Here is an 11,142-nt window from a genome sequence, read left to right on the forward strand (position 1 = left end):
AGAACGACAAAACAAGGGCTTGTGTTTCAAGAGTGAGGAGAAGTGTAGCTTGAACCACCGTTGTCGCATCCGGCAGCTGCAGCTCCTGATGGCAGACAAGGACGACAAAGTCGAAGATGAAACTAGGAAGCTGCTCACGGTCAATGCTAATCCGAAACAAGGGGAGGGGACGCTTCAGTCGTCGATGCCAAGCCTCATGGGGTTCTCTTCAAGCTAAACAATGTGCCTATGGAAAAAAATAAAGGGGAAAGATGTAGTGGAGATTGTGGACAGTGGTGAGTCTCACAGCTTCAAAAGTGAGGAGCAACAGAATCCGAGTCACAAGTGTAAGGTGGGACAATTGTTGATGGTGGATAAGAATGATGAGAGGCTGAACCAAAAGAAGAATTGACCATTTCGACAATGGGTCAGAAAAAAAAAAGATGGGGTTAATAGTGCTAAGGAGTACGTGAAGACGTTGAGAGAAATGGACATTGATAGTATAAGTCATAAGGATAAGGAAGCCATATGTAGTACCTCAGCTGCAGTTTTACATATGAGAAGCTTTGAATTTTCTTATGGAAAAGAGAATTATGCGTCAATAATAAGGGATGAGAAATCAAGATTTCATTTGCAAACGGCTGTTAATCTTTTCAGGTGTGAGTTGAACCTTTAGGTAGTTACGTCACGTATCCGTTCAATACAAACCCATGGAGGCAAAATTGACAAATATCTTGATTGTAATATTGCTATTGCTGGCCGGGGTGCTTTGACAAAAGCAGTTTATGTTCATTTATTTGATTGGCTTATTGATAAGATCATTAAGTCTGCTCGGCAAAATATCAACCACAAGGTGCAAGTTGGCGTTTTGGATATACATGATTTCAAGGGCTTTAAGGATAATAGTTTTGAATAATTCTTTCTTAATTTTGCAAATGAAAAGCCTCAACAACATTTTAATGGGCGTGTATGCAAGATAGGCAAGACGAATCAAGGAAAGAAGAGATTAACTTGAGTGATATTGAACATAAAGACAACCAAGATATTTTGGATTTGATTGAAAACAGTGCCCTATTAGATAAAGCTTGCTTGTTTCCAAAATTTACACAAGAAACATTCTTCAAGTTGCAGGTCTATTATCCTAATTCAGTTGGAGTTGCAGAAGAGGCACAGGATTTTGGTGGGAACTATTTTGCTTCTTGCATAAGTGGGTCCTTACAATTCAAACAATGGGATACCGGTGGAATTTTTTTGTGTGGGCTGACATGCACCTTGAGGACAAGGTGCTTAAAAGAGGGGGAGTATTGATACGATACTATCTTTAAGGAATTTGGATGAGTCAGCAAATGAGTTGTTTGGTGTGACTGAAACAGAAAATGGTTAGGAAGAAATGGAGGGAAAAGCTAAATAAGTAGTGGAGGGATGCAAGGAAGGAAATCATCTTGGATTTGGAATAGGCTTGGAACTTGGGAGAGTCTAGCGCCTCTCGAATTGCTCTAGAATTATCTTTCATTTCTGCATTTACTTCTTTTCTTAGTTGTAATTGAGTCCCTGTGTTATTGTTCTTCCATTGCTGTAATTAGGATTACTTGTCTCTGTTATTGTAATAATTTTGCTGAACATTGTACTGTTTGGTCCATTTCAATATACGTTTCTGGAGTTGTTGTAAATGAATTACTGTGGTCTCTATCAGGTTCCTTTCTCAATTACTTCAGAATGTAAGAAAAATGGTCTCCAAAAGCAATATAAAGAAAAAGACAATAAAATGAAGAATAAATGCTGTCATCCTGCAGTCAGTTCTCTATAAATTGTTATTACATGGTAGTAGATATTTCATTATTCAGTTTTTTAAAGATATGCACTAGAAGTTATATTGATGGCTTCAGTCTAACTCCTAGCCAGATGGCCCTGCAAGCCTAAAATAAAAGATGTCATCTTTCTGACTATTTCAGTGTTTTCACTGTAACTCTCCTAGCATCTTCTCCAAACTATCCAAGTGATTTGCCATTTGCACACTTGCAGTTCATTTATTTGTTAAGAAGAGAATTTTAAGAGGCATAATGGAAAGAAAAGAAGAAGTGGAAGAAGTGTTTTATCTAAATAATACTTTCTTGATTCATTGAGAGACCCAATGGGTCCTTTTTATATTAAGGACATCCAACTACCTCAACTACTTTAATAAATATACAACCGCCAACTACATCAATAAATATACAACCACCAACTACATCAATAAATATACAACTACCAACTAAATATACAACTACCAATTACATCAATAAATACTATCTAGAATATTCTACATATTCTACACTCCCCCTCAAGTTGGGAGATATATATTGATCATTCCCAACTTGCTGATCAAATTCTCAAAGGTCGGCTTAAGTAATCCTTTGGTGAGGATATCCGCCGTCTGTTCCTTGGTAGGTATATATGTCAAGCATACCGCCTTCTAATTTCTCTTTGATAAAGTGACGATCAACTTCCACATGTTTTGTTCTGTCATGATGAACAGGATTTTGAGCAATGCTGACAGCAGCCTTATTATCACAATATAATCTGATAGGTAGGGAATAAGAGATCTTCAACTCCTCCAGAAGCCTTCGTAACCAAATTCCTTCACAAATACCATGGGCTAGAGCCCGAAATTCCGCTTCTGCACTGCTTCTTGCAACAACAGTTTGTTTCTTACTTCTCCAGGTCACAAGGTTTCCCCAGACATAAGTACAATATCCTGAAGTAGATCTTCGGTCCATTGCAGAGCCAGCCCAGTCTGCATCTGTATAGATTTCAATCATCCTTTTGTGCCCCTTTTTAAAGAAAATTCCTCGACCAAGGGTATTTTTGAGGTATTTGAGAATTCTATAAACAGCACTAAAGTGTTTTTCCTTAGGAGAATGCATGAATTGGCTAACCATGCTTACAGCAAAAGCAATATCAGGACGAGTGTGAGACAAATAGATTAATTTTCCCACTAGTCTCTAGTACTGCTCCCTAACAACATCTTCCCCGTCCTCAACTCCCATCTTGATATTAGCTTCAATTGGAGTCTCTGCCGGCTTGCACCCAAGCATACCTGTTTCTTGCAACAGGTCTAGAATGTATTTTTTCTGAGTTAAAGAAATTTCTTCCTTACTTCGAGCAATTTCCATGCCAAGGAAATATTTGTGAGATCCAAGATCTTTTAGTTCAAACTGGTCAGATAAATATTTTTTTAAAGAAGTTATCTCCTCGCTATCATTACCAGTGACAATTATGTCATCAACATAAACGATCAAATAGCAATTCTTCCTTTGTTGGAGTGTTTAAAAAATAAAGTGTGATCAGTCTGATCTTGGGTGAACCCTCTTCCCTTAACAGCTTGAGTAAATTTCCCAAACCATTCTCTGGGAGATTGTTTAAGTCCATAGAGAGACTTCTGCAACTTGCACACAGAACCATCCCCTTTTTCAAAACCAGGAGGTGGATCCATGTAAACTTCCTCATGGAGATCACCATTCAAGAAGGCATTCTTAACATCTAACTCTTGCAATGGCCAATCAAGGTTGGCGGCAAGAGATAGCAGAACGCGGATAGTGTTAAGTTTGGCAACAGGAGCAAATGTCTCCTGATAATCTATCCCATGAGTCTGAGTAAATCCCTTAGCAACTAATCTGGCCTTATACCTATTGATGCTATTGTCTGCATTGAATTTTATTGTGAACACCCACTTGCAACCAACAGTTTTCTTTCCTTTAGGTAATGTCACAAACTCATGTTCCATTTTTTGTAAGTGCATCCATTTCTTCTAATACTGCATTCCTCCATTTTGGGTCATCAAGTGCTTCTTGGATATTTTTGGGTATCCTGGTACTATCTAACATAGTGTTGAAAGCACGAAAACCTGGAGACAACTTTTCATATGAGATATAATGGGAAATAGGATGAGCAGTGCAAGATCTAGTACCTTTCCGAAGAGCAATAGGCATATCAACGTTGGCTGTACTAGTACATTCAAGTGGGTTGCTGGAACAAGGACTCGAGTCAGGATCCTGGCAGTCTAGAGTATCTTCATGTGTTTTGCGCCTGCTGTAAAAAATTTCCCATTTACCAGGAGGATCACAAGGAGGATCATTAGATTCAGGTATAGTTGCCCCCCCTGTTTCCTTCCCAATAACTCCACCTGTTTCCAAAGGCCAAGGTAAGACAGCAGCATCATTTGGTTTCCCAGGCTTATCTTCACCCATACCAATACCAATTGTTAGTTCCGCAGCTCTTAAAGAGAATTCCATCATTTTCATTCCATTCATTTGACCTCGAGGTCAGGGAGAATGCCGCAGAATGGAAATGAGTGTTACTCATAAGATATTTTTGGGTATCTTGGTACTATCTAACATAGTGTTGAAAGCACGAAAACCTGGAGACAACTTTTCGTGTTGTCTAAGATATTTTTGGGCCAAGGTAAGATAGCAGCATCATTTGGTTTCCCAGGCTTATCTTCATCCATACCAATACCAATAGACTCCCCCTGAAGAGAAGTCGGGGAAAAAAAGGATTGTGTCTCATAAAAGGAACATCCATGGAAACAAAAACCTTACGGAGAAAAGGTGAGTAACACTTATAATCTTTTTGATTAGGGGAATATCCTATGAAGACACATCTGATGGATTTAGGGTCAAGTTTGGACCTTTGATATGGAGGAATATGCACAAAAACCACACAGCCAAATATTTTGGGAGGAAGAGAAGAAAGAGCACTGAAAGAGGGAAAAGATTTAGTAAGACAGGATAAAGGAGAATGAAAATTTAGTACCCGAGAAGGCATCCGATTAATGAGATAACAGGTTGTCAAGACGGCTTCCCCCCACAGATATTTAGGGACATGCATCGTGAATAAAAGAGCTCGAGCAACTTCAATTAGATGTCTATTTTTCCTTTCAGCCACCCCATTTTGTTGAGGGGTGTTAGGACAAGAACTTTGATGAATAATTCCATGCTGGTTTAGGTAATCTCCAAGAACTGAATTAAAATATTCAGTACCATTGTCTGTTCGCAGAATTTTGATAGAAGTCTGAAATTGAGTTTGAATCATAGCATGAAAGTTTTTAAAAGTGGATGCTGCCTCAGACTTATCTTTTAAGAGATATACCCAACATACCCTAGAATGATCATCAATGAAAGTAATAAACCAACAAGCACCCGAGACATTTTTTTCACGAGCAGGTCCCCAAATATCACTATGAATCAATGTAAAGGGAGAAGATTCATGATATTTCTTAGGAGAATAAGTGACACGAGAGTGCTTTGCAAGCTGACAAATATCACAAAGAAGGGAACTTGGCTTTTTATTGATAAATAAGTTCGGCAATAACTTCTGGAGATAAACAAAATTTGGGTGTCCCAACCTACGATGCCATAACAAAACATCATTACAGTCATCTGATAAACATAGAGAGTGGTTCGAAAAAATCCTCTTTTCACAATGAACATCTGTAAAATAGTATAGCCCTTCTTCCTCTCTAGCACTGCCAATCATCATCCCCGAGTCCTGTTCTTGAAAGATACAAGCATTTGCAGAGAACTTAGCAACACAATGCAACTCAGCAGTAAGTTGCTAATAGAGATTAGATTACAAGTAAGAGAGGGAACATGAAGTACTGAGTTCAAAATAATATGCTTAGAAAGTTTAATGGATCCCTTTCCCACAATAGTGGAGAAATTCCCATCAGCTGTTCTTATTCGTGACGGGTGATAGTAAGGGGTATAGGAGAAAAATAAGGTTGCATTACCTGTCATGTTATCAGAGGCCCCTGAATCAAGGATCCAACGATTACTACGTTCAACATGGAATGCCATACCTTTTTGAGCAACATGACTAGTTGCCTCAGCAGGTTGAGACATCAATTTCTGAAAAGACGAATTTTCAAAATTTTCAACGTCCATGGTTTTCTAACAACAGGTACCCAGAAAAAAGTTCCTCCAAATACGATTTTGACCCTCAAAACAGGAAGAGGGTTGCTCGCAAAAATCAATGAATGAGAGCAATCTTTGCTACAGTGAAACAGTAATTGCTACAGTAATGAACAGTACTGCTACGGGTCTTCTGTGGGCTGGCTCAGAATCTTGTTCTGAACCTAATGGTGGCCTTGGTTTCGTGGTTGGAGGTGTCTAGGTAAGGATTCTGGCTTGGGCAGTGGCTAAAACGAAAAAAAGGAATAGGAAAATGACTTAAAAATAAATCAGAACGGGGAAGAGACTGGAATATAACCAGCTCTTGATACCATGTAAAGAAAAGAAGAAGTGGAAGAAGTGCTTTATCTGAATAATACTTTCTTGATTCATTGAGAGACCCAATGGGTCCTTTTTATATTAAGTACATCCAACTACCTCAACTACTTTAATAAATATACAACCACCAGCTACATCACTAAATATACAACTACCAATTACATCAATAAATACTATCTGGAATATTCTACATATTCTACACATAAACAAATAAAAAAAGACACAACATATATCTCCTTATTATCCTGGGTTTTAACCTCTAAATTTATGTTAAATTTGTATGTCATTGTAGAAAGAAGGATCATCATAGAGAGAAACCCTTTTTGCGAGTATGTAAGTGTACTCTTCACTATACCTATAGCCTTAATTATATTAGTAAAGAGACTGTGTAGCACAAAGCTTTATTTTGTTTCATCCCTGTTTCATGATAGAAACTGTTAGCATGGCTTTATTTTGTTTATGTGTAATACAATGAAACATATGCTATGGTTATATCAGCTTAGGTGTGTGTCTCTGCTTTTCAAGGATGAAATAGAGGAAAAGGAAAGAAAGGAAAAGATCATGTGAGTGATGCAAGGCCAACAAACCGTTAAATTAACAGTTTCATGGTTAACCAAAGTTCTCAATTTCGGGAGGTAATTTGCATTTTAACAGGTGCTTAATTACATTAAAAGTTCATACTCTTATCATAAATACAAATGCAAATGATGAAAATAGTATAACAATCACATTACGAATGCAAAAGTACATGTGAAGATGGCTATTCTCTTGAAAAGAGCTAAAAGCACTTTATGTATCTGAAATTCTTTGATCTATTCAAATGACCCCTATTTTCCATTATTTGTAAATCATAGCCCATCTCAACTGGGCTCCTACATGCCTGTATGAATACAAAAAACATAAGCACAGATTATAAAGATGTGTCCCAGTCTTAAAACTTGTTCCATATAATAAAAGCATCCACGCAAGAACCTAAAGCTATTTTGATCTACACGTTCCTACATCCAAGTATTTACCTTTAACAGGATCTTCGGCAGAATACCATTCACTCCAAGAACAATCATCATCCCACTGTGTCCCATTGGACGTTTCATCATTAAGATTTTCTCCAGATTTGGTATTTTCAATATCAAAGCCTTTCATGTAGTCATCATCATAGGGAAGCGTTCTGTATGTTAGCTTCATTGCAAACTGGACTTTGAAGTTATGAACAGATAGATCCAATGTGGAGTAGGCCTTCAAAATCAAATGGAAATTAATTACTAGATGAAAAAGTTTAAAGGACAGCGAAGACAAGAAATCAAAATTTTGCATAGAACTGCTTTCTAACATAAATTACTGTCAAGAGGTTATTATGTATGCAAAGAGTACAAGCAACATATTGAAGTAAAGTAAGACAGACTATAGAAGAGGAAAAAAAAATACATCACACAACTAACTTTCTTTGAAAGCTCACAACGAATTGTCAATTCTTTCAATCAAATGGTAATGTAAAAAACATCAATTTAGAACTGTTGCATTACCACCTAGAAGTGTCCATTCATGGTTACTAAATAATTATTTATTCATTCATTAATCCATTTATTTATTTCATATCAGAGCTTTGACTAACAGGTAGACCACTTGCATCAGAGCATTAAATACATCTGCATCAGTTTCAAAGAAGACAGCAAAATATAGAAGCACAATGCAAGAACGGAGTATCAAATTAAAAACGGATGTATTCCAACATCAGGAAATCAAATAAATACTAAATTGAACAACTTGGTACAGGAACTCACAAACTTAGATACAAATAACTCGTACAGCCCCTCCAAATGCATGTGTTTTATTGGAACCTGACTACCAATTCGATCCGCTTCAAACCTCCTAGTAAATACAGTACCCATGCTCTGAATTCCAATGTAAGCTTTCCGAGAAGGATCATGAACTGGAACAAATGCTGGCCATAAACTACAAAGCCAATGTTATGAGAAACAATGTTTCCATCTTTAGTTACCTAAACTTCACCAAACTGGATATTTCAACAATCTCTTTATTTAAAAATCTGTAACCATTGTTATCAAAAAAAAAAAAAAAAAAAAAAATCTGTAACCATAGCATTTTTATCAAATAACACAGAAATTTCTCCACTAAAAACAAGAAGTACGACATAAACCCAAATGTTAAAGTAAACAAGCAGCATCTAGTTATTATTTAGAATCAGACATAAAAATGTGATATAAATGCGACAATGCACATAATTTATTGTAAATTTCCACAAATAACTAAGCGTTACAGAACAAGGAACAATAGTTACCTTGAACAATTTGACAAAGCAATTGCAACAGCACTCAAGAGCTTGCTAGCCTCTGGCGCATCAAGAACCACACCACTTGCACTCTGAGGAGCAATTACCTGGTGATATATATACATGACAACAAGTGTTTTCTTATCCTTAGTGAAACCATTCAAATTCCAGTGAGAAGCAAGATGCAACATTAAACCATACCAGAAATTCCTTTACACCAAAACATAGCTGCATATCATGCAAATTAGAATTCCAGTCCACAGGTTTTCCTGCATGAGCTGTATGCCGAGATAGATTAAACAACAACAATATTCTGAGCCCCAACCTCAACCTACTAAACATTTTCTACCCGACAAGAAAAACAAAAATTACCATCAGGGTTGTTCTCAAAATAGTACTCCATGCAGTAACTTTTCAATGCATACTTCATTTCAGATTTCACCTTGTACAAATTACTGGAATTCTCCAAAATAACTGCACCTTTTTTCTAGGAAAAAAAGAAAAAGAAGAAAGTGGATGTTCATTCAGGTCCAAAATGAAAACGGAGTAAGATTATCATTTTTCAACAGGGGAAAAATGTAACTTCGAAGACAACACATACACACACTGCTCATTCCACCAATACCATATCACACTTAAAACACTAGCAAAGCCAACATTGAAGAAACTATATCAGAAACAAGCATGTAGACTAAGGCTCTGTTTGATTTCTGTTTTGCAAAACAGTTTTTTAGTTTTCAGAACAAAAAAACTAAAAAACTCGTTTGGTAAGACCTATTTTGTAAAAAATGTGTTGAAAACTATAACTGTTTTTTTGTTTTTAAAATCAAATTTAGAAAACATGTCTGAGTTGTTTGTCTGAGTTGTTTTTGTTTTCTGTTTTAGATTTTAACTTTCAAAAAGAAAAACATATAGAAAACAACTGTTTCCATAACTATTTTACAAAACAATTTTAAGAACAAAAAAACCAGAACACAACCAAACAGACCCTAAGATTTGACACCAGCAGCATTCCATTTATACCAAACTCTGCAACTTTCAATGCTTACCAATAAATTATTTGGACCATCAGACATCCAAAGACGACAAACTGCCTCTATTTCTGAAATAAACCTACAAAAACACGATCAACAAACAACAAAAATTAAATTAAATTAGTTGCAACTTCTTTCAATGCATATAAATAGGACAACAACGAGAATTAGAAACACACATACCGTTCCCATGAAGAAGCAAGGGTGAAATCATCAAAATGCTCAAGCTGCATCAACATGGAAACAAATAAGTACATCTCAAAATCAGTTATAAATTAACGAACCAAAATTAATTGTGATTCGAATTTTTTTATTTATTTTTTAGCGTTGGAAGCATACTCCTTCTTCTTCTTCTTCTTCAACTCCTTCTTCTTCGGTGAGTTCGTCTTCAGTAGCATCAGCTTGGTACTTCTTGCCGGTGCTGGAGGACGCCATCGAATCGAAAATATGAGAAGGTTCACGGAATGCGCATCATCGTGTGTGTGCGTGTGTATTATTATCGAAATGGAACAATTCGATTCTTCACTTTCGCCTTTTTCCTTTTCCGATGAGATCAAAACATTGCAGCCATCCTTCAGATCTGAACTTGAATCAACCAAACCGAGATTTAATTTTTGATAATAATAATAATAATAATATAATTAGCTTCTTTTCATCTTTTGTATGACTTAGGTGAAAATTATAAATTAAATACATTATTCTTGAGTTTATATTTATATTATGTTGTATAAAAATGGTTATCTCATACGGGGAAGGATATTGTGACAACTAAGTTGTGTTACTATCAAGTGACTACTAATTAATCTCATCGTTAGATCGATTATGTTGATCCAACGGTTATATTTATTTCCATCTTTGTATGGTCATGGTTCCCAAATTTAATACTTTATATTTATTTCCACCTTTGTATGGTTATGATTTCTCATATTTAATGCTTTCACTTTAAATATGGAAAATCATAATCATACAAAGATGAAAATAAATATAACCGTTGGATCAACATAATCGATCTAACAATGAGATTAATTGGTAGTCACTTGATAGTAACACAACTTGATTATCACAATATCCTTCCTCATCTCATATTATATATTATATAAATAAAATTACAACTGAAACTCACATGTACAAGGAGAGAGAAAAAATAAATATGGAACCCATCTTCACTTTATGTGTGTAGGAAACTTGTTTATCTTATTATTCTTAACTCAATTTAGACATAAAATCCACGGTTACTACAAAAAATGCTGTCTACACAGATATATTTTTGTGCACAGACATCTCAATTTTCACGAACGATCATTGATTGACAATAAAATGTACTAGGAAGATATATTTGTATTAAATAAAAATTTATGTGAATTTTATTAATACAGTGAGTTCAAATTATCTAATAATATTAAAATAAAATTTTACTTAATAATAAAAAGAGTATTAAAAGGAAATGTGAAAGATAAAATTTGACAAGCAAACGAAACGGAATAGAATAACATGTTTTGTTTTGTTTTCTTTAATTTTATTAAAAAAAATTAAATTTTTTAAATTTATGTCTACTTTTATATCTTAAAAATAA

General features: G+C 35.5%; 1 protein-coding gene across 1 annotated transcript; it reads right to left on the reverse strand.

The window, feature by feature from the left end:
- Positions 1-7,117: 7,117 nt before the first annotated feature.
- LOC133295216 (uncharacterized) lies at positions 7,118-10,159 on the reverse strand. Its single transcript, XM_061494014.1, has 9 exons — positions 9,909-10,159; positions 9,753-9,796; positions 9,585-9,648; positions 8,908-9,022; positions 8,737-8,813; positions 8,545-8,642; positions 8,027-8,198; positions 7,262-7,481; positions 7,118-7,125 (listed from the first exon to the last, which is right to left on the reverse strand). Exons 1-9 carry the CDS (start codon positions 10,002-10,004, stop codon positions 7,118-7,120), a joined length of 894 nt encoding a protein of 297 aa, XP_061349998.1. The 5' UTR covers positions 10,005-10,159.
- Between the last annotated feature and the right edge of the window lie 983 nt (positions 10,160-11,142).

This window comes from Gastrolobium bilobum, unplaced genomic scaffold (genome assembly GCF_033153095.1).
Source record: "Gastrolobium bilobum isolate Gb01-03AN ecotype WA unplaced genomic scaffold, APGP_CSIRO_Gbil_v1 utg3732, whole genome shotgun sequence".
Lineage (NCBI taxonomy): Eukaryota > Viridiplantae > Streptophyta > Magnoliopsida > Fabales > Fabaceae > Gastrolobium > Gastrolobium bilobum.